This window comes from Heptranchias perlo, chromosome X (genome assembly GCF_035084215.1).
Source record: "Heptranchias perlo isolate sHepPer1 chromosome X, sHepPer1.hap1, whole genome shotgun sequence".
Taxonomy (NCBI): domain Eukaryota; kingdom Metazoa; phylum Chordata; class Chondrichthyes; order Hexanchiformes; family Hexanchidae; genus Heptranchias; species Heptranchias perlo.
Window position 1 is genome coordinate 1364901 of NC_090370.1, and position 22800 is coordinate 1387700.

At 54.8% G+C, this 22800-nt stretch overlaps 1 protein-coding gene across 1 annotated transcript in view; it reads right to left on the minus strand.

Moving 5' to 3' along the window:
* LOC137306880 (low-density lipoprotein receptor-related protein 1-like) overlaps nt 1-22800 on the minus strand; it is a 252054-nt gene that overhangs the window by 195444 nt on the left and 33810 nt on the right. Inside the window, 7 exon segments of the mRNA XM_067976269.1 lie at nt 1360-1476; nt 4600-4725; nt 6285-6425; nt 9340-9445; nt 9447-9463; nt 19668-19857; nt 21917-22139. Of these exon segments, the coding sequence (XP_067832370.1) occupies nt 1360-1476; nt 4600-4725; nt 6285-6425; nt 9340-9445; nt 9447-9463; nt 19668-19857; nt 21917-22139 (920 nt within the window).

Sequence of the window (22800 nt, forward strand, 5' to 3'; positions counted from 1 at the left end):
GCCGCCTGAAAGGGTGGTGGAAGCAGATTCAATAGTAACTTTTAAAAGGGAATTGGATAGGGGCTGAAGGGGAAGAGTTTGCAGGGCTGCAGGGGAAAAGTTTGCAGGGCTGCAGGGGAAAAGTTTGCAGGGCTGCAGGGGAAAAGTTTGCAGGGCTGCAGGGGAAAAGTTTGCAGGGCTGCAGGGGAAAAGTTTGCAGGGCTGCAGGGGAAAAGTTTGCAGGGCTGCAGGGGAAAAGTTTGCAGGGCTGCAGGGGAAAAGTTTGCAGGGCTGCAGGGGAAAAGTTTGCAGGGCTGCAGGGGAAAAGTTTGCAGGGCTGCAGGGGAAAAGTTTGCAGGGCTGCAGGGGAAAAGTTTGCAGGGCTGCAGGGGAAAAGTTTGCAGGGCTGCAGGGGAAAAGTTTGCAGGGCTGCAGGGGAAAAGTTTGCAGGGCTGCAGGGGAAAGGTTTGCAGGGCTGCAGGGGAAAGGTTTGCAGGGCTGCAGGGGAAAGGTTTGCAGGGCTGCAGGGGAAAAGTTTGCAGGGCTGCAGGGGAAAAGTTTGCAGGGCTGCAGGGGAAAAGTTTGCAGGGCTGCAGGGGAAAAGTTTGCAGGGCTGCAGGGGAAAAGTTTGCAGGGCTGCAGGGGAAAAGTTTGCAGGGCTGCAGGGGAAAAGTTTGCAGGGCTGCAGGGGAAAAGTTTGCAGGGCTGCAGGGGAAAAGTTTGCAGGGCTGCAGGGGAAAAGTTTGCAGGGCTGCAGGGGAAAAGTTTGCAGGGCTGCAGGGGAAAAGTTTGCAGGGCTGCAGGGGAAAAGTTTGCAGGGCTGCAGGGGAAAAAGGGGAAAAGTTTGCAGGGCTGCAGGGGAAAAGTTTGCAGGGCTGCAGGGGAAAAGTTTGCAGGGCTGCAGGGGAAAAGTTTGCAGGGCTGCAGGGGAAAAGTTTGCAGGGCTGCAGGGGAAAAGTTTGCAGGGCTATAGGGGAAAAGTTTGCAGGGCTGCAGGGGAAAAGTTTGCAGGGCTGCAGGGGAAAAGTTTGCAGGGCTGCAGGGGAAAAGTTTGCAGGGCTACAGGGGAAAGAGACTAATTGGACAGCTCTTTCAAAGAGCAGGCACTGGCACGATGGGCCAAATGGCCTCCTCCTGTGCTGTAAGGTTCCACGATGCTGAGATAATCAGTACACGGTGCTGTGTTGGCGCTAGCTATCGCCGACCCCTAGCTGTCTGGGATAATGAATCACTTTGGCACGGAGCGTCTGAATGTGCAGCTGTTTGCGGCGACAGCAAACAGCGGATGGGAAGCTGCACAGCTGGTTTCTGTACTTCTCGGCAAGGCCCTCGAGGCCCGCGCTCCCCGCTCGAACCCTGGCGACGCCGCGGTCCACTCACCGCAAGAGGCCGGCTCATCCGAGCGGTCACCGCAGTCGTCGTCCAGGTCACAGGTCCAGGAGTTGGGGATGCACCGACCGTTGGCGCAGGAGAACTGGTTGGGCGGGCAGGTCCGTGCTGGAGCGGAAAAAGGGCAGGGGGTTTAAAAAAAAAACAAGAGTCAGCTTTTGGCCATTTCGTTGGGAATCACTTTCAACCAGGGAACAGACAGATGATTTAAATCAATAGCAAAAAATACCCCGGATGCTGGAAACCTGAAATAATAACAGAAAATGCTCAGCGAGTGAGGCAGCATCTGTGGAGAAAGAAACAAGAGTTAACGTTTCAGGTTGAAGGCCTTTCGTCAGAAAGGAAGATAGATTTAAATCAATAGCTATCATGGAATCTTGTGCGGATCAATTGACATTTTCAAGACTGAGGTGAACAGATTTTTGTTGGGTACGGGTAGCAAGGGATATGGAGCAAAGGCGGGTAAATGGAGTTGCGGTACAGATCAGGCATGGTCTCACTGAATGGCAGAACAGGCTCGAGGGGACTGAATGGCCTCCTCCTGTTCCTGTGTAACAGGCTCGAGGGGCTGAATGGCCTCCTCCTGTTCCTGTGTAACAGGCTCGAGGGGCTGAATGGCCTCCTCCTGTTCCTGTGTAACAGGCTCGAGGGGGCTGAATGGGCCTCCTCCTGTTCCTGTGTAACAGGCTCGAGGGGCTGAATGGCCTCCTCCTGTTCCTGTGTAACAGGCTCGAGGGGCTGAATGGGCCTCCTCCTGTTCCTGTGCAACAGGCTCGAGGGGGCTGAATGGGCCTCCTCCTGTTCCTGTGCAACAGGCTCGAGGGGCTGAATGGGCCTCCTCCTGTTCCTGTGTAACAGGCTCGAGGGGGCTGAATGGGCCTCCTCCTGTTCCTGTGTAACAGGCTCGAGGGGGCTGAATGGGCCTCCTCCTGTTCCTGTGCAACAGGCTCGAGGGGGGCTGAATGGGCCTCCTCCTGTTCCTGTGTAACAGGCTCGAGGGGGCTGAATGGGCCTCCTCCTGTTCCTGTGCAACAGGCTCGAGGGGGCTGAATGGCCTCCTCCTGTTCCTGTGCAACAGGCTCGAGGGGCTGAATGGGCCTCCTCCTGTTCCTGTGTAACAGGCTCGAGGGGACTGAATGGCCTCCTCCTGTTCCTGTGTAACAGGCTCGAGGGGGGCTGAATGGCCTCCTCCTGTTCCTGTGTAACAGGCTCGAGGGGCTGAATGGGCCTCCTCCTGTTCCTGTGTAACAGGCTCGAGGGGACTGAATGGCCTCCTCCTGTTCCTGTGTAACAGTCTCGAGGGGGGCTGAATGGCCTCCTCCTGTTCCTTGTGTAACAGGCTCGAGGGGGGCTGAATGGGCCTCCTCCTGTTCCTGTGTAACAGGCTCGAGGGGGGCTGAATGGCCTCCTCCTGTTCCTTGTGTAACAGGCTCGAGGGGGGCTGAATGGGCCTCCTCCTGTTCCTGTGTAACAGGCTCGAGGGGGGCTGAATGGCCTCCTCCTGTTCCTGTGTAACAGGCTCGAGGGGGCTGAATGGGCCTCCTCCTGTTCCTGTGTAACAGGCTCGAGGGGGCTGAATGGGCCTCCTCCTGTTCCTGTGTAACAGGCTCGAGGGGGGCTGAATGGCCTCCTCCTGTTCCTTGTGTAACAGGCTCGAGGGGGGCTGAATGGCCTCCTCCTGTTCCTTGTGTAACAGGCTCGAGGGGGGCTGAATGGGCCTCCTCCTGTTCCTACGCACCACAGCAAGCAAGTTGATGGCTGCAGGTCCCAACGCGGAGTTAACGCTTTCAGGACAGGCGGGCAGGGGTGGACAGCAGAAGCAAAATGGACGGAGCTGTTTAAAGACCTGCTCAAGAATGCAGTTTGAATTTCTCAGGGTTAAGTATCAACCCAGATGACCAAACACTCCACAGAACCGACAATTCCTTTGCGACTGGAGTCATGGAAATTCCATGTGTGGAATGCATCTGATCGGAGTCGAATAGTGCCACGTTGATAAGTTTCACAAGACTCCCCCGGGGTGGGATGGTGGGGGGGGGTTGACGAGGCAGTTCGATGACAGTTCAAACGTCTGCCTGCGGATAAGTTAGTCACCCCGCCCCCTCAGGAGATTAAATAAATTGGGAGGAATCCACGGCAGGGATTGTGTACGTGGCCTGTGGAAGGAATGGCCAAATTCTTACGCTCCTGACGGGGACATGAATTTTCAGCTTGCGTGCAGCTTGGCTCAGTCGGTAGCACTCCCGCCTCCCGCGGGGCGAGAAGGTTACGCGCTCCAGCTCTGCGGTACAACCCGGGGCTGTCTCGCAGAACTTGCTGCGTTCAGACCAGCCGGGAAGATTGCACAGGCGGATCCCGCGTCTCCGGTCGCTTGAAGTGCGTAATCGCGCACGCGCAGGGGTGAACGGGTTCAACGTGCCACGGAATTAACGACTATGCTTTGCGCCGAGATCCTGCGGTCGCACGGGACCCTCATCACACCTTCCCAGCCTCTTGAGCTGGCTGAAGGAACGCCACCTCACCAAACCGCACGGACCAGGCTCGGTTCAACGGCCAGCGGGATTTATTAGAAGGAATAAACTTACACGGAAGAAACAATCAATTTTTTAAAAAATTATTCACTCTGGGGCTGCGGGCATCGCCGGCATTTATTGCCCATCTCACGTTGCCCCTTGAGAAGGTGGTGGTGAGCCGCCTTCTTGAACCGCTGCAGTCTGTGTGTGGTGACGGTTCTCCCACAGTGCTGTTCGGTCGGGAGTTCCAGGATTTTGACCCAGCGATGCAAAACAATGCTAGACTTACAACTTACTTGAAAAATAACAAAACACTCCGGAATCTTTCAAGCCAAGTCCTTTGGTGGAACTCTACACACCTGGACACCTCTGCACCCACGAGGTTAAGTCTCACCACCACGTTGTTTGCTACTCAGCCCCCCCCCGGCCCCCAGACGGATTAACCTAGGCATCACAGCGAGGACAAGTGATTTAGCGTGACCCGACAACCCAATTCATTCCCGCCGGGGGGCCGCTATTCGCCACTCACGCCCCACGACGGGGTTTTGTCTTTCTCGTTAAACGCACCCCCACCCCGACCCAGAGCCGGGGCGCGGCCCGGTTCCCGGAAGGTGTTAACGAGCCGCTTCCCCCAACCAAACACTTCCCCTGAACACATCCCAGCCCCCGCCCCACGCTCCGCCCCGCCAGCCGTCAAGAGAAGGACCGCGGCCGTTACCTGAGCAGGTGGCGTTCGACTCGTCCTCGTTGTTTCCGCAGTCGTTGTCCCCGTCGCAGAGCCATCGGATCGGGATGCACCGGTTGTTCTGGCATTTGAAGCGGTCGGAGGGGCAGGTGTGCTGGTCTGGAAAAGGAGGGAGCAATGAGCAACAGCCCCCCGCCATTTATACAGCGCCTTTAGTGCGGTCAAACGACCAACGGTGCTTCACAGGACCAAAAATCAGACAAAAAAATCTGACACCGAGCCACAGAAGGAGACATTAGGACAGGTCGAAGAGGTGGGTTTTAAGGAGCATCTTAAAAGAGGAGAGGTTTAGGGAGGGAATTCCAGAGCTTAGGGCCCAGGCGGCTGAAGGCACGGCCGCCAGTGGTGGGAGCGACGGAAATCAGGGACGCGCAAGAGGCCAGAATTGGAGGAGCGACGAGATCTCGGAGGGTTGTCGGGGGTTACAGAGATAAATAGTTCAGGCAGAGAGGCAAACAATTCAGAAACGCGAGATCGTACGTCACAGCGTTAATACCGGTGTCACCCCACGACAGAAAAAGGTACGCTCCAGGGTGATCTTATTTAGGTGTCAGCCGTGGCTCAGTGGGTAGCAGATTCGCCTCCGAGGGAGTAGGTCGTGGGTTCGAGCCCCACTCCAGAGGCTTGAGCGCATAATCGAGGCTGACACTCCTCATCCTAAGTAGGGTTCCCTTTTCTACTGTCGTCTTGTAACCCTCTCAGTCGCTTCCGCCCATTTTTTTTCCTCAAAGCTTCCTTACTGGGATAAACCCAGTGACAGCTCTGTTCCCACGTTTAGCAGGCGTCGTAGAACGATACAGCACAGGAGGCCATTCAGCCCATCACGCCTATGCCAGCTCTTTGAAAGAGCTATCCAGTTAGTCCTGCTCTCTCCCCATAACCCTGCAATTTTTCCCCTTCAAATTCCCTTTTGAAAGTTACTATTGAATCTGCTCCCACCGCCCTTTCAGACAGCACATTGCAGATCATAACATCTCGCTGTGTAAAAAAACATTCTCATCTCCTCCTCTGGTTCTTTTTGCCGATTAGCTTAAATCTGTGTCCTCTGGTTACCGACCCTCCTGCCAGTAGGAAACAGTTTCTCCCCATCTACTTTATCAAAATTTTTGATTTTGAACGCCTCTAATTAAACCTCCCCCTTAACCTTCTCTGCTCTAAGGAGAACAACCCCAGCTTCTCCAGTCTCTCCACATAACTGAAGTCCCTCATCCCTGCTACCGTTCCAGTATATCTCCTCTGCACCCTCTCCAAGGGCTGGACATCCTTCCTAAAGCGTGGTGCTCAGAATCGGACGCTCAACTCCAGCTGAGGCCTAACCAGCGATTTATAACAATTTAGCATAACTTCTTTGTTTTTGTACTCTATTTATAAAGCCCAGGAATCTCACATGCTTTTTTCAACAGCCACATCAATTTGTCCTGCCTCCTTCAAAGATTTGTGTATGTAAACCCCCAGGTCCCTCTGTTCCTGAGAACTTTACCATTTAGTTTATCCTGGTACAGTACATACTGCCTCTCCTCATTCTTCCTTCCAAAATGCGACAATTACGTTTTTTTTTCTCTTAAAAAGCTCTCGCGGAAAAGCTTCAACCGCTCGTTCTCTCTGTGCAGCCAAGACGCCACGAGTCACGACCGGCCGGGTACATTTCAGATACATACGGCAGATTTCTGGCACTTCGTCGCTGTTATCCAGGCAGTCATTGTCTCCATCGCACTTCCAGCGCTCCTGAATACAGCGTCCGTTCTTGCAGGCGAACTCTCCCGGCTGGCAGAGAGGCGGCGGTATATACGCAGGGTTCGCTGGAATGGAGGAGGAAGGGGGGGTTAGGGGAGAACGGGAGAGGGGAAAAGCACAGATAAAAACATTAAACTGAGTACAACATGTGTAGAACCTTGGTTAGACCACACTTGGTCTCCATATTACAAAAAGGATATAGAGGCACTGGAGAAGGTACAAAAAAATATTTACAAGGATACCACCAGAACTGAGAGGGTATAATTATCAGGAAAGGCTAAACGGGCTGGGGCTCTTTACTCTAGGAAAGAGAAGGCCGAGAAGTGACCTGATGGAGGTCTTTAAAATTATGAAGGTGTTCGATAGGGTAGACGTAGAGAAGATGTTTCCACTTGTGGAGGGGAGACCAGAACTAGGGGGCCATAAATATAAGATAGTCACCAATAAATCCAATAGAGAATTCAGGAGAAACTTCTTCACCCAGAGAGTGGTGAGAATGTGGAACTCACTCCCACATGGAGTGGTCGAGGGGAATAGCGGAGATGGATTTAAGGGGAAGCTGGATAAACACATGAGGGAGAAAGGAATAGAAGGATATGGTGATAGGGTGAGATGAAGTAGGGAGGGAGGAGGCTCGTGTGGAGCATAAACACCAGCACGGACCAGTTGGGCCGAACGGCCCGTTTCTGTGCTGTGTTATTCAATGTAACACAAAAAATTGAGAGAAATGGGATACAGCTTAAAACACGACCCGAACCCGATTCATCCCACGCTCCTAAACTTTCTGGCGTCCTTTCCTGAAGCCTCAGGCTCCCCCCCGCTGGGGTACTATTTTGGAGGCCGAGGCACCTCTCCTGCACTTCACCCGAGTAGCCATCTTTCACAGAGCGTGTCCCAAGTAAACACGGAACACCGTTAGGTTCTCCCACCTGGAGGGGCAGCACATCCGAGCTCCACACTGTCCCGAGCAGAGGGGCACCTATCGGGAGGGCGCGATCGGGTGACGACCAGGAGTGGGAACCCTGGCTAATTTATTTTTCTCTCAGAGGTCAATTCTGGTAGCTGGTTGCTCAACAATACTGCCTCCAGCTCAATAACTTGGAGAAAAAGAATGTAAGGAGAGCTATCGGGGCCCCTCTGCTCAGCACTGCAGCTGGTCAGTGTCTCGCCCTCTGCCCTCTCGCCGGTCAGTCGCTCCGCGCTCGACGGTCCCTCCCTCCCTCCCTCCCTCCCTCCCCGCTCTCGACGGTCCCTCCCTCCCTCCCTCCCCGCTCTCGACGGTCCCTCCCTCCCTCCCTCCCCGCGCTCGACGGTCCCTCCCTCCCTCCCTCCCTCCCCGCGCTCGACGGTCCCTCCCTCCCTCCCTCCCCGCTCTCGACGGTCCCTCCCTCCCTCCCTCCCTCCCTCCCCGCTCTCGACGGTCCCTCCCTCCCTCCCCGCGCTCGACGGTCCCTCCCTCCCTCCCCGCGCTCGACGGTCCCTCCCTCCCTCCCCGCGCTCGACGGTCCCTCCCTCCCTCCCTCCCCGCTCTCGACGGTCCCTCCCTCCCTCCCTCCTCGCTCTCGACGGTCCCTCCCTCCCTCCCTCCCCGCTCTCGACGGTCCCTCCCTCCCTCCCTCCCTCCCCGCTCTCGACGGTCCCTCCCTCCCTCCCCGCTCTCGACGGTCCCTCCCTCCCTCCCCGCTCTCGACGGTCCCTCCCTCCCTCCCCGCTCTCGACGGTCCCTCCCTCCCTCCCCGCTCTCGACGGTCCCTCCCTCCCCGCTCTCGACGGTCCCTCCCTCCCCGCTCTCGACGGTCCCTCCCTCCCTCCCTCCCCGCTCTCGACGGTCCCTCCCTCCCTCCCTCCCTCCCCGCGCTCGACGGTCCCTCCCTCCCTCCCTCCCTCCCCGCTCTCGACGGTCCCTCCCTCCCTCCCTCCCTCCCCGCTCTCGACGGTCCCTCCCTCCCTCCCCGCTCTCGACGGTCCCTCCCTCCCTCCCTCCCTCCCCGCTCTCGACGGTCCCTCCCTCCCCCGCTCTCGACGGTCCCTCCCTCCCTCCCTCCCTCCCCGCTCTCGACGGTCCCTCCCTCCCTCCCTCCCCGCTCTCGACGGTCCCTCCCTCCCTCCCTCCCCGCTCTCGACGGTCCCTCCCTCCCTCCCTCCCCGCTCTCGACGGTCCCTCCCTCCCTCCCTCCCCGCTCTCGACGGTCCCTCCCTCCCTCCCTCTCGACGGTCCCCTCCCTCCCTCCCTCTCGACGGTCCCTCCCTCCCTCCCTCTCGACGGTCTCACTCTCTCTCCCTCTCGACAGTCACTCTCTCTCCCTCTCGACAGTCACTCTCTCTCCCTCTCGACAGTCACTCTCTCTCCCTCTCGACAGTCACTCTCTCTCCCTCTCGACAGTCACTCTCTCTCCCTCTCGACAGTCACTCTCTCTCCCTCTCGACAGTCACTCTCTCTCCCTCTCGACAGTCACTCTCTCTCCCTCTCGACAGTCACTCTCTCTCCCTCTCGACAGTCACTCTCTCTCCCTCTCGACAGTCACTCTCTCTCCCTCTCGACAGTCACTCTCTCTCCCTCTCGACAGTCACTCTCTCTCCCTCTCGACAGTCACTCTCTCTCCCTCTCGACAGTCACTCTCTCTCCCTCTCTCTGCTCTCGACAGTCACTCTCTCTCCCTCTCTCTGCTCTCGACAGTCACTCTCTCTCCCTCTTCCCCTGCTCTCCACAATTAGTATCTCTCTCTCTGCTCTCTACAGTCAGTGCCCCCTATCGCCGTCCCGCAGTGCTCAGTGCTTCTTTCTCTCAGCTCCCTACAGCTGATCAGCACTCTTCCTTCTCACTGCAACCTACAGCTAGTCCGAACACACTCTCTCTCTCTCTCATCTTTATTCACATAAAATCCTTCCACGGGGCGACCGAGACCGCACTTCAGTCTGGACGATCTGACAAACTGTACGTTTGTGCACCCTCCCCCTGCCCCGTCCTTTATCTCTCACCTTTGCAGGTGACGTTATCTTCATCGAGCAACTGATCTTCGGCACAGCTGCACGACCGTCCATTCGGGGTGGCCAGACACAGGCTGCTGCAGCCACCGTTGTTCACAACGGCACGCGTTGGTACCTGCCGGGGCGGCGGGGGAGAGAAACACATCTGTATTTAAACGCTGTTCTTAAGTAGCGCGAGTCTCAGCTTCATCACCACTGCGAACCGCCACCGTTCATTTAAAAAAAAAAATACCAAGGGCCAGAACTCGGCTGTTAAAATAACGGTGAGGCTAATGGCGCTTGGCGTTATTTATGCGTTAACAGCAATTTCAGGCGAGGGGCAGATGCGTGGTTAAATGTGACGATCCAAAAGTTACTGTCGAAGACGCAGCACTCGGTCATTAGCTTCGCGAAACCTCGCCCTGAGCCTCCCCGTTTTTTTATTTTTTTGAAACTTGCTGTGTTTTCCCCGTTAAACTCGCGGCAGAATGTTCAGTCCAGTCATTGCAAGCGTTAAGTGCCCTTTTAATGACGCGATCGTTGTTAATTACTGCCGGTCAACCTCTCCGGCACCGAAAATTAACTTTTACGAGCGTGGAGTCTCGGTCCTTCAGGTTTTGAATTTTTCGGGGAGATTTAAAAAAAAATTAAATTGTTTTCTTACTTTTCCTTTGTCGTCTCGCTCTCTCTCTCAATCCAATCTTTCCCTCCCTCTTTATTTCTCTTTCTGCACCTGATTTCGACGTCGAATTCAGCCTCTTTAATTCACCCTCCTTCTCGGTCCTCCCGCTCTATTTCCCAATCCCTCTTCGGCTTAAGGAATCCCGTAGGAAATTTCAAAAGGCAACTGGATAAATACTTGGAGGAGGACCAATTTGCAGGGTTGTGGGGGAAAAAGCTGAGGCGCGGGACTAAACTGGACGGCTCTTTCGAAGAGCCGGCACAGGCACGAGGGGCCGAGCGGCCTCCTTCTGTGCTGCAAGACTCTATATGAAGGAGGCAGCCTGTTGCTTGCCCTGTTCACGCAGGTCCCCAGATGCCCCGTTTCCAGCTCGCACTTTCAGCAACTTTGTGGGCCCAAAAATGTTCTGAGCTGAAGGGTGCAGCGGCAAGTCCTAACTAACGGCAGGTGCCGTTAGACGACCTGCTACAGCAAACGCTGGCCCCAAAGGCTTAACCAGCCACATTCACAATGCTAACATCCTTACCAGGGGAGGTTATCTTAACACAGCGATCCTGGACACCGCACCTCAGGAAGGATATATTGGCCTTGGAGGGGGTGCAGTGCAGATTCACCAGAATGATACCGGGGCTAAAAGGGCTAAATTACAAGGACAGGTCGCAGAGACTAGGCTTCTAATCCCTCGAGTGTAGAAGATTAAGGGGTGATCTAATCGAGGTGTTTAAGATGATTAAAGGATTCGATAGGGTCGATAGAGAGAGAAACTATTTCCTCTGGTGGGGGGAGTCCAGAACAAAGGGGGGGGGGGGCATAATTTCAGAGCCGGGCCGTTCAGGGCTGATGTCAGGAAGCACTTCTTCACACAAAGGGGAGTGGGAATCTGGAACTCTCTCCTTTGAGGGGCTGAATGGCCTCCTCCTGTTCCTGTGTAACAGGCTCGAGGGGCTGAGCGGCCTCCTCCTGTTCCTATGTAACAGTCTGAAGGGGCTGAGTGGCCTCCTCCTGTTCCTGTGTAACAGGCTCGAGGGGCTGAATGGCCTCCTCCTGTTCCCGTGGGGCTGAGTGGCCTCCTCCTGTTCCTAATGATCCTGTGTGCTAGGTTCTATTCTAAGAACTATTCTAACCCAGTCATTGGGTAACAACTGCATTAACACAGTGCAGAGAAAGGTTCCCCACACCAGCAGTTGAACCTGTGCACTCACAGACAGTGGAAACTAAACCCCGATAGCTTTCAAGTCCCTCAATCTACGCCGCCCAACTCCGTATCAGGCAAGTGACATCCAACTCTCGCCACTCAAACCACTTCCCAAACCAGACTCCACTGAAATCTCAAGAGCGCAAAAATTAAATAGTAACCACTTTCACCCTTCAGATCGAGTTGCGAGTTAGTTGCACAGAATCTCAAACTAACTGATTTTTTTTATTCGTTCATGGGATGTTGGCGTCGCTGGCGAGGCCGGCATTTATTGCCCATCGCTAATTGCCCCTTGAGAAGGTGGCGGTGAGCCGCCTTCTTGAACCGCTGCAGTCCGTGTGGTGAAGGTTCTTCCACAGTGCTGTTAGGAAGGGAGTTCCAGGATTTTGACCCAGCGACGATGAAGGAACGGCGATATATTTCCAAGTCGGGATGGTGTGTGACTTGGAGGGGAACGTGCAGGTGGTGCTGTTCCCATGTGCCTGCTGCTCTTGTCCTTCTAGCTGGTAGAGGTCGCGGGTTTGGGAGGTGCTGTCGAAGAAGCCTTGGCGAGTTGCTGCAGTGCATCCTGTGGATGGTACACACTGCAGCCACAGTGCGCCGGTGGTGAAGGGAGTGAATGTTTAGGATGGTGGATGGGGTGCCAATCAAGCAGGCTGCTTTGTCCTGGATGGTGTCGAGCTTCTTGAGTGTTGTTGGAGCTGCACTCATCCAGGCAAGTGGAGAGTATTCCATCACACTCCTGACTTGTGCCTTGTAGATGGTGGAAAGGCTTTGAGGAGTCAGGAGGTGAGTCACTCGGTGCAGAATACCCAGCCTCTGACCTGCTCTCGTAGCCACAGTATTTATATGGCTGGTCCAGTTAAGTTTCTGGTCAATGGTGACCCCCAGGATGTTGATGGTGGGGGATTCGGTGATGGTAATGCCGTTGAATGTCAAGGGGAGGTGGTTAGACACTCTCTTGTTGGAGATGGTCATTGCCTGGCACTTGTCTGGCAAGAATGTTACTTGCCACTTATCAGCCCAAGCCTGGATGTTGTCCAGGTCTTACTGCAAGCGGGTTTGCACTGCTTCATTATTTGAGGGGTCGCGAATGGAACTGAACACTGTGCAATCATCAGCGAACATCCCCATTTCTGACCTTATGATGGATATGCAGGGTGGAGGTGGGGGTGGGAGGAAGACGGCAGGTGGAACTATCAAGACAGACTGAACAGGCTATGGGCTCGATTCTCGAGGAAAGAGAAGACTGAGGGGTGACCTAATAGAGCTCTTTAAAAATTATGAAGGTGTTCGATAGGGTAGAGGTAGAGAAGATATTTCCATTTGTGGGGGAAACCTAAACTAGGGGCCATAAATATAAGATAGTCGCTAATAAATCCAAATCGGGAATTCTGGAGAAACCTCTTTAACCAGAGAGTGGTGAGAATGTGGAACTCGCTACCACATGGAGTGGTTGAGGGGAATAGTGCAGATGGATTTAAGGGGAAGTTGGATAAACACATGAGGGAGAAAGGAATAGAAGGATATGGTGATAGGGTGAGATGAAGTAGGGAGGGAGGAGACTCGTGTGGAGCATAAACACCGGCACAGACCAGACGGGCCGAATGGCCTGTTTCTATGCTGTAAATTCTATCGAAGAGTTCACGGAAGTGCACGTGTTGAAATTCAATACTTATCTAAGGTCTTGCCAACATTGAAACTTGACCATATGAAATCTATCGCAAACCTCCCGCCGTCATCCTTCGAAACCCCCCCCACCCCACCCCCCGTCGTCATCCTTCGAAACCCCCCCACCCCCCGCCGTCATCCTTCGAAACCCCCCCACCGTCGTCCTTCGAAACCCCCCCTCCCCGCCGTCGTCCTTCGAAACCCCCACCCCCGCCGTCGTCCTTCGAAACCCCCCACTGTCGTCCTTCGAAAACCCCCCCAACCATTATCCTTTGAAACCCCCCCAACCGTCATCCTTTGAAACCCCCCCCACCGTCATCCTTTGAAACCCCCCCCACCGTCATCCTTTGAAACCCCCCCACCGTCATCCTTTGAAACCCCCCCACCGTCATCCTTTGAAACCCCCCCACCGTCATCCTTTGAAACCCCCCCACCGTCAACCTTTGAAACCCCCCCACCGTCATCCTTTGAAACCCCCCCACCGTCATCCTTTGAAACCCCCCCACCGTCATCCTTTGAAACCCCCCCACCGTCATCCTTTGAAACCCCCCCACCGTCATCCTTTGAAACCCCCCCACCGTCATCCTTTGAAACCCCCCCACCGTCATCCTTTGAAACCCCCCCACCGTCATCCTTTGAAACCCCCCCACCGTCATCCTTTGAAACCCCCCCACCGTCAACCTTTGAAACCCCCCCACCGTCATCCTTTGAAACCCCCCCACCGTCATCCTTTGAAACCCCCCCACCGTCATCCTTTGAAACCCCCCCACCGTCATCCTTTGAAACCCCCCCACCGTCATCCTTTGAAACCCCCCCACCGTCATCCTTTGAAACCCCCCCACCGTCATCCTTTGAAACCCCCCCACCGTCATCCTTTGAAACCCCCCCACCGTCATCCTTTGAAACCCCCCCACCGTCATCCTTTGAAACCCCCCCACCGTCATCCTTTGAAACCCCCCCACCGTCATCCTTTGAAACCCCCCCCACCGTCATCCTTTGAAACCCCCCATCATCCTTTGAAACCCCCCCCACCGTCATCCTTTGAAACCCCCCCCACCGTCATCCTTTGAAACCCCCCCCACCGTCATCCTTTGAAACCCCCCCCACCGTCATCCTTTGAAACCCCCCCCACCGTCATCCTTTGAAACCCCCCATCATCCTTTGAAACCCCCCCCACCGTCATCCTTTGAAACCCCCCCCACCGTCATCCTTTGAAACCCCCCCACCGTCATCCTTTGAAACCCCCCCCACCGTCATCCTTTGAAACCCCCCCACCGTCATCCTTTGAAACCCCCCCACCGTCATCCTTTGAAACCCCCCCACCGTCATCCTTTGAAACCCCCCCACCGTCAACCTTTGAAACCCCCCCACCGTCATCCTTTGAAACCCCCCCACCGTCATCCTTTGAAACCCCCCCACCGTCATCCTTTGAAACCCCCCCACCGTCATCCTTTGAAACCCCCCCACCGTCATCCTTTGAAACCCCCCCACCGTCATCCTTTGAAACCCCCCCACCGTCATCCTTTGAAACCCCCCCACCGTCATCCTTTGAAACCCCCCCACCGTCATCCTTTGAAACCCCCCCACCGTCATCCTTTGAAACCCCCCCACCGTCATCCTTTGAAACCCCCCCACCGTCATCCTTTGAAACCCCCCCCACCGTCATCCTTTGAAACCCCCCATCATCCTTTGAAACCCCCCCCACCGTCATCCTTTGAAACCCCCCCCACCGTCATCCTTTGAAACCCCCCCCACCGTCATCCTTTGAAACCCCCCCCACCGTCATCCTTTGAAACCCCCCCCACCGTCATCCTTTGAAACCCCCCATCATCCTTTGAAACCCCCCCCACCGTCATCCTTTGAAACCCCCCCCACCGTCATCCTTTGAAACCCCCCCACCGTCATCCTTTGAAACCTCCCACCGTCATCCTTTGAAACCCCCCCACCGTCATCCTTTGAAACCCCCCCACCGTCATCCTTTGAAACCCCCCCACCGTCATCCTTTGAAACCCCCCCACCGTCATCCTTTGAAACCCCCCCACCGTCATCCTTTGAAACCCCCCCACCGTCATCCTTTGAAACCCCCCCACCGTCATCCTTTGAAACCCCCCCCACCGTCATCCTTTGAAACCCCCCCCACCGTCATCCTTTGAAACCCCCCCACCGTCATCCTTTGAAACCCCCCCACCGTCATCCTTTGAAACCCCCCCCACCGTCATCCTTTGAAACCCCCCCACCGTCATCCTTTGAAACCCCCCCACCGTCATCCTTTGAAACCCCCCCACCGTCATCCTTTGAAACCCCCCCCACCGTCATCCTTTGAAACCCTCCCACCGTCATCCTTTGAAACCCTCCCACCGTCATCCTTTGAAACCCCCCCACCTTCATCCTTTGAAACCCCCCCACCTTCATCCTTTGAAACCCCCCCACCTTCATCCTTTGAAACCCTCCCACCTTCATCCTTTGAAACCCTCCCACCTTCATCCTTTGAAACCCTCCCACCGTCATCCTTTGAAACCCCCCCACCTTCATCCTTTGAAACCCTCCCACCGTCATCCTTTGAAACCCCCCCACCTTCATCCTTTGAAACCCTCCCACCGTCATCCTTTGAAACCCCCCCACCGTCATCCTTTGAAACCCCCCCACCGTCATCCTTTGAAACCCCCCCACCGTCATCCTTTGAAACCCTCCCACCGTCATCCTTTGAAACCCCCCCACCTTCATCCTTTGAAACCCCCCCACCGTCATCCTTTGAAACCCCCCCACCGTCATCCTTTGAAACCCCCCCACCGTCATCCTTTGAAACCCCCCCACCGTCATCCTTTGAAACCCCCCCACCGTCATCCTTTGAAACCCCCCCACCGTCATCCTTTGAAACCCCCCCACCGTCATCCTTTGAAACCCCCCCACCGTCATCCTTTGAAACCCCCCCCACCGTCATCCTTTGAAACCCCCCATCATCCTTTGAAACCCCCCCCACCGTCATCCTTTGAAACCCCCCCCACCGTCATCCTTTGAAACCCCCCCCACCGTCATCCTTTGAAACCCCCCCCACCGTCATCCTTTGAAACCCCCCCCACCGTCATCCTTTGAAACCCCCCATCATCCTTTGAAACCCCCCCCACCGTCATCCTTTGAAACCCCCCCCACCGTCATCCTTTGAAACCCCCCCACCGTCATCCTTTGAAACCCCCCCCACCGTCATCCTTTGAAACCCCCCCACCGTCATCCTTTGAAACCCCCCCACCGTCATCCTTTGAAACCCCCCCACCGTCATCCTTTGAAACCCCCCCACCGTCAACCTTTGAAACCCCCCCACCGTCATCCTTTGAAACCCCCCCACCGTCATCCTTTGAAACCCCCCCACCGTCATCCTTTGAAACCCCCCCACCGTCATCCTTTGAAACCCCCCCACCGTCATCCTTTGAAACCCCCCCACCGTCATCCTTTGAAACCCCCCCACCGTCATCCTTTGAAACCCCCCCACCGTCATCCTTTGAAACCCCCCCACCGTCATCCTTTGAAACCCCCCCACCGTCATCCTTTGAAACCCCCCCACCGTCATCCTTTGAAACCCCCCCACCGTCATCCTTTGAAACCCCCCCCACCGTCATCCTTTGAAACCCCCCATCATCCTTTGAAACCCCCCCCACCGTCATCCTTTGAAACCCCCCCCACCGTCATCCTTTGAAACCCCCCCCACCGTCATCCTTTGAAACCCCCCCCACCGTCATCCTTTGAAACCCCCCCCACCGTCATCCTTTGAAACCCCCCATCATCCTTTGAAACCCCCCCCACCGTCATCCTTTGAAACCCCCCCCACCGTCATCCTTTGAAACCCCCCCACCGTCATCCTTTGAAACCTCCCACCGTCATCCTTTGAAACCCCCCCACCGTCATCCTTTGAAACCCCCCCACCGTCATCCTTTGAAACCCCCCCACCGTCATCCTTTGAAACCCCCCCACCGTCATCCTTTGAAACCCCCCCACCGTCATCCTTTGAAACCCCCCCACCGTCATCCTTTGAAACCCCCCCACCGTCATCCTTTGAAACCCCCCCCACCGTCATCCTTTGAAACCCCCCCCACCGTCATCCTTTGAAACCCCCCCACCGTCATCCTTTGAAACCCCCCCACCGTCATCCTTTGAAACCCCCCCCACCGTCATCCTTTGAAACCCCCCCACCGTCATCCTTTGAAACCCCCCCACCGTCATCCTTTGAAACCCCCCCACCGTCATCCTTTGAAACCCCCCCCACCGTCATCCTTTGAAACCCTCCCACCGTCATCCTTTGAAACCCTCCCACCGTCATCCTTTGAAACCCCCCCACCTTCATCCTTTGAAACCCCCCCACCTTCATCCTTTGAAACCCCCCCACCTTCATCCTTTGAAACCCTCCCACCTTCATCCTTTGAAACCCTCCCACCTTCATCCTTTGAAACCCTCCCACCGTCATCCTTTGAAACCCCCCCACCTTCATCCTTTGAAACCCTCCCACCGTCATCCTTTGAAACCCTCCCACCTTCATCCTTTGAAACCCTCCCACCGTCATCCTTTGAAACCCCCCCACCTTCATCCTTTGAAACCCCCCCACCGTCATCCTTTGAAACCCCCCCACCGTCATCCTTTGAAACCCCCCCACCGTCATCCTTTGAAACCCTCCCACCTTCATCCTTTGAAACCCCCCAACCGTCATCCTTTGAAACCCCCCAACCGTCATCCTTTGAAACCCCCCCACCGTCATCCTTTGAAACCCTCCCACCGTCATCCTTTGAAACCCCCCCACCTTCATCCTTTGAAACCCCCCAACCGTCATCCTTTGAAACCCCCCCACCGTCATCCTTTGAAACCCCCCAACCATCATCCTTTGAAACCCCCCCAAACATCATCCTTTGAAACCCCCCCAAACATCATCCTTTGAAACCCTCCCACCGTCATCCTTTGAAACCTCCCACCGTCATCCTTTGAAACCCCCCCAACCGTCATCCTTTGAAACCCCCCCACCTTCATCCTTTGAAACCCCCCCACCGTCATCCTTTGAAACCCCCCCACCGTCATCCTTTGAAACCCCCCCACCGTCATCCTTTGAAACCCCCCCACCGTCATCCTTTGAAACCCCCCCCACCGTCATCCTTTGAAACCCTCCCACCGTCATCCTTTGAAACCCTCCTACCGTCATCCTTTGAAACCCCCCCACCGTCATCCTTCGAAACCCCCCCACCGTCATCCTTTGAAACCCCCCACCGTCATCCTTTGAAACCCTCCCACCGTCATCCTTTGAAACCCCCCCACCTTCATCCTTTGAAACCCTCCCATCGTCATCCTTTGAAACCCCCCCACCGTCATCCTTTGAAACCCTCCCACCGTCATCCTTTGAAACCCCCCCACCTTCATCCTTTGAAACCCCCCCACCGTCATCCTTTGAAACCCCCCAACCATCATCCTTTGAAACCCCCCCAAACATCATCCTTTGAAACCCCCCCACCGTCATCCTTTGAAACCTCCCACCGTCATCCTTTGAAACCCCCCCACCGTCATCCTTTGAAACCCCCCCAACCGTCATCCTTTGAAACCCCCCCACCGTCATCCTTTGAAACCTCCCACCGTCATCCTTTGAAACCCCCCCACCGTCATCCTTTGAAACCCCCCCAACCGTCATCCTTTGAAACCCCCCCACCGTCATCCTTTGAAACCTCCCACCGTCATCCTTTGAAACCCCCACACCGTCATCCTTTGAAACCCCCCCAACCGTCATCCTTTGAAACCCCCCCACCGTCATCCTTTGAAACCCCCCCACCGTCATCCTTTGAAACCCCCCCACCGTCATCCTTTGAAACCCCCCCACCGTCATCCTTTGAAACCCCCCCACCGTCATCCTTTGAAACCCCCCACCGTCATCCTTTGAAACCCCCCACCGTCATCCTTTGAAACCCCCCACCGTCATCCTTTGAAACCCCCCACCGTCATCCTTTGAAACCCCCCCACCGTCATCCTTTGAAACCCCCCACCGTCATCCTTTGAAACCCCCCACCGTCATCCTTTGAAACCCCCCACCGTCATCCTTTGAAACCCCCCACCGTCATCCTTTGAAACCCCCCCACCGTCATCCTTTGAAACCCCCCCACCGTCATCCTTTGAAACCCCCCCACCGTCATCCTTTGAAACCCCCCCACCGTCATCCTTTGAAACCCCCCCACCGTCATCCTTTGAAACCCCCCCACCGTCATCCTTTGAAACCCCCCCACCGTCATCCTTTGAAACCCCCCCACCGTCATCCTTTGAAACCCCCCCACCGTCATCCTTTGAAACCCCCCCACCGTCATCCTTTGAAACCCTCCCACCGTCATCCTTTGAAACCCTCCCACCTTCATCCTTTGAAACCCCCCCACCGTCATCCTTTGAAACCCCCCCACCGTCATCCTTTGAAACCCCCCCACCGTCATCCTTTGAAACCCCCCCACCGTCATCCTTTGAAACCCCCCCACCGTCATCCTTTGAAACCCCCCCACCGTCATCCTTTGAAACCCCCCCAACCATCATCCTTTGAAACCCCCCCAACCATCATCCTTTGAAACCCCCCCAACCATCATCCTTTGAAACCCTCCCACCATCATCCTTTGAAACCCTCCCACCATCATCCTTTGAAACCCTCCCACCATCATCCTTTGAAACCCTCCCACCATCATCCTTTGAAACCCTCCCACCCACCATTATCCTCCCAAAGCCACTTGTGCTCCCGCTGAGTTTAAGAGGCAGCGCAATACTCCCGGGGAACGTTCCCGACGCCGTTACCTTGCTGCTGCTGGGCGTCGTACATCCGGATCTCAAATGTGGGCGGCCTCTCGCTCCTCAGCAGCGTGACCACTTTGGTGGCCTGGTCGAATCGGTAAATGTTCCCGCTCCTGTACTCGGTCCAGAACAGGTAGTTGCCGTAGTGGGTGAACCCGAACGGATGGCTGAGCTCACCGCGCTCGTACACGGCCTGCGAGAGAGATTCCGGTAATTAATCATCGGGAGGGGGGTCGGGTCGCAGGCCGATTAATCTCGCCGCTGAATTTAGAATCATAGAATGGTTCCAAGCAGCACGGAAGGAGGCCATTCGGCCCATCGAGTCCGCGCCAGCTCTCTGCAAGAGCAATCCAGCCAGTCCCACTCACCCGCCCTGTCCCCATAGCCTTGCAAATTTTTTCCCTTCAAGTACTTGTCCAATTCCCTTTTGAAGGCCATGACTGAATCTGCCTCCGCCACCCTCTCGGGCAGTGCATTCCAGATCATAACCACTCGTTGCGTAAAAGAGATTTTCCTCATGTCGCCATTGGTTCTTTTGCCAATCATCTTAAATCTATGCCCTCTGGTTATTGACTCTTCCGCCAATAGAATCATAGAAAAGATACAGCACAGAAGGGGGCCATTCGGCCCCTCGTGTCCGCGCCGTCTCGAAGAACAACCAGGTACCCATTCTAATCCCACCTTCCAGCACCCGGTCCGTAGCCCTGCAGCTTACAGCACTTTAGGTGCAGGTCCAGGAACTTTTAAAAGAGTTGAGGGTCCCTGCCTCTACCACCAATTCGGGCAGTGAATTCCATACACCCACCACCCTCTGGGTAAAAAAGTTTTTCCTCATGTCCCCTCTAATCCTCCCGCCAATCAGCTTAAATCCATGTCCTCTAGTTCTTGAACTCTCCGCTTGGGGAAACAGGTACTTCCTGTCTACTCTATCTGGGCCCCTCAATTTTGTACATCTCAATCAAGTCTCCCCTCAGCCTCCTCTGCTCCAAGGAAAACAACCCCAGCCTGTCCAATCTCTCCTCGTAGCTGCAATTTTCAAGCCCTGGCAACATTCTTGTAAATCTTCTCTGCACTCTCTCCAGAGCAATTACGTCCTTCCTGTAATGTGGTGACCAGAACTGCGCACAGTACTCCAGCTGTGGCCTTTCCATCATTACATCCCTGCTTTTGTATTCTATACCTCGGCTAATAACGGAGAGCATTCCGTATGCCTTCTTCACAACCTTATCTACCTGTACTGCCACCTTCAGGGACCTGTGCACATGCACTCCAAGGTGTCTCACTTCCTCTACCCCTCTCAATATATTCCCATTTACTGCGTATTCCCTTTTACTGTTTGCCCTCCCTAAGTGCATCACCTCACACTTATCCGGGTTGAACTCCGTTTGCCACTTTTCCGCCCACTCCACCAACCCATTGATATCTTCTGGGAGTCTACAGCTATCCTCTTCACTATCAACTATACGGCCAATTTTTGTGTCGTCTGCAAATTTGCCAATCATGCCCCCCTACATTCAAGTCATTCATGGGACTAGCTGGATTGCTCGTGCAGAGAGCCGGCACGGACTCGATGGGCCGGATGACCTCTTTCCTTGCTGTAACCTTTCTATGATTCTATGACAGTGCAGCGCTCCCTCAGTACTGCAACAGGAGTGTCGGCCTGGATTATGGGGCTCAAGGTTCTGGAGTGGGGCTCGAACCCACTACCTTCTGACTCAGTGGAGAGAGAGAGAGAGAGAGAGAGCGCTGAGCCACAGCTGACACCTACAAGGTCCAACATCGTAAACAGACTGTGGATTTAATTTATTTTGCAAAAATAGTTGTTAACGTTTTTAATTAAAATTTAGTTTGTAACTTTTATCCCTTCGACTCCAGCCAATCGATCAAATGCTACAATACGTGAAACTAAGAGCAAACTCTGCAGCTTGGTGACATTCAGACAACGCACGGGGTAGCAGAATGCGTCGAGCCACCATCGCACTTGTCCCATTCCCGCCCTCCTTGCCTCGCACCATCATCCCCCTTTTGTCATTTAATCACTCGTGCCCTCCACCCTATCACAGACCTTCCCTTTTGTTCTTTCCTCCCCTCCCCTTCCCTCCCCTCGGCTCTGTACTCGCTTGAAAACTTTAACTCTTTAACGTCTGACGAAAGGTCTCCGACCTGAAACGTTAACTCTGTTTCTTTCTCCACAGATACTGCCTCGTTTGCCGAGCTTCCCCAGCATTTTCTGTTTCTATTTCAACACTTACCCTCCTGTCTGTGCCATTCAAGAAGATCCTTTCAATCCGGTCGTAGTACGCCTCACACCAGTAAAGGATGCCATTTTGAATGTCCAGGCTCAAGCCATTCGGCCACAGAATGGTCTTGGAGGTGACGAAGACGTTACGATTGGTGCCGTCCATCCAAGCTCTTTCGATCTTCCCCCTCCTGGTGTCCTTAGGGTCCTCTTCCCAGTCCGTCCAATACATCCACCTTTCCAGCGCACAGAGAGCAATGTCAGTGCGAGTCCCCACCACTTAAAACAGCCAGTCGCTTAGATTGGCCGAGTAACGTTAACTACTGTAGCGTCTATGTTTTTCTATGTTTCTACGTCTTCTGGGAACAGGAGTAGGCCATTCAGCCCCTCGTGCCTGCTCCGCCATTTGATAAGATCATGGCTGATCTGTGATCTAACTCCATATACCTGCCTTTGGCCCATGTCCCTTAATACCTTTGGTTGCCAAAAAGCTATCTATCTCAGATTTAAATTTAGCAATTGCGCTCGTATCAATTGCCGTTTGCGGAAGAGAGTTCCAAACTTCTACAACCCTTTGAGTGTAGAAATGTTTTCTAATCTCACTCCTGAAAGGTCTGGCTCTAATTTTTAGACTGTGCCCCCTACTCCTAGAATCCCCAACCAGCGGAAATAGTTTCTCCCTAACCACCCTATCTATTCCCCTTAATATCTTATAAACTTCGATCAGATCACCCCTTAACCTTCGAAACTCCAGAGAATACAACCCCAATTTGTGCTCTTAAGTGCTCCGTGTATTTCGGGCTAGTTCGCACCACACTAAGGTGCACTAAACTCAGAGAACAAACACGAGTGAGTTACACCTCGTTAATGTACAATTACTTTCTGTGTACGTAAACC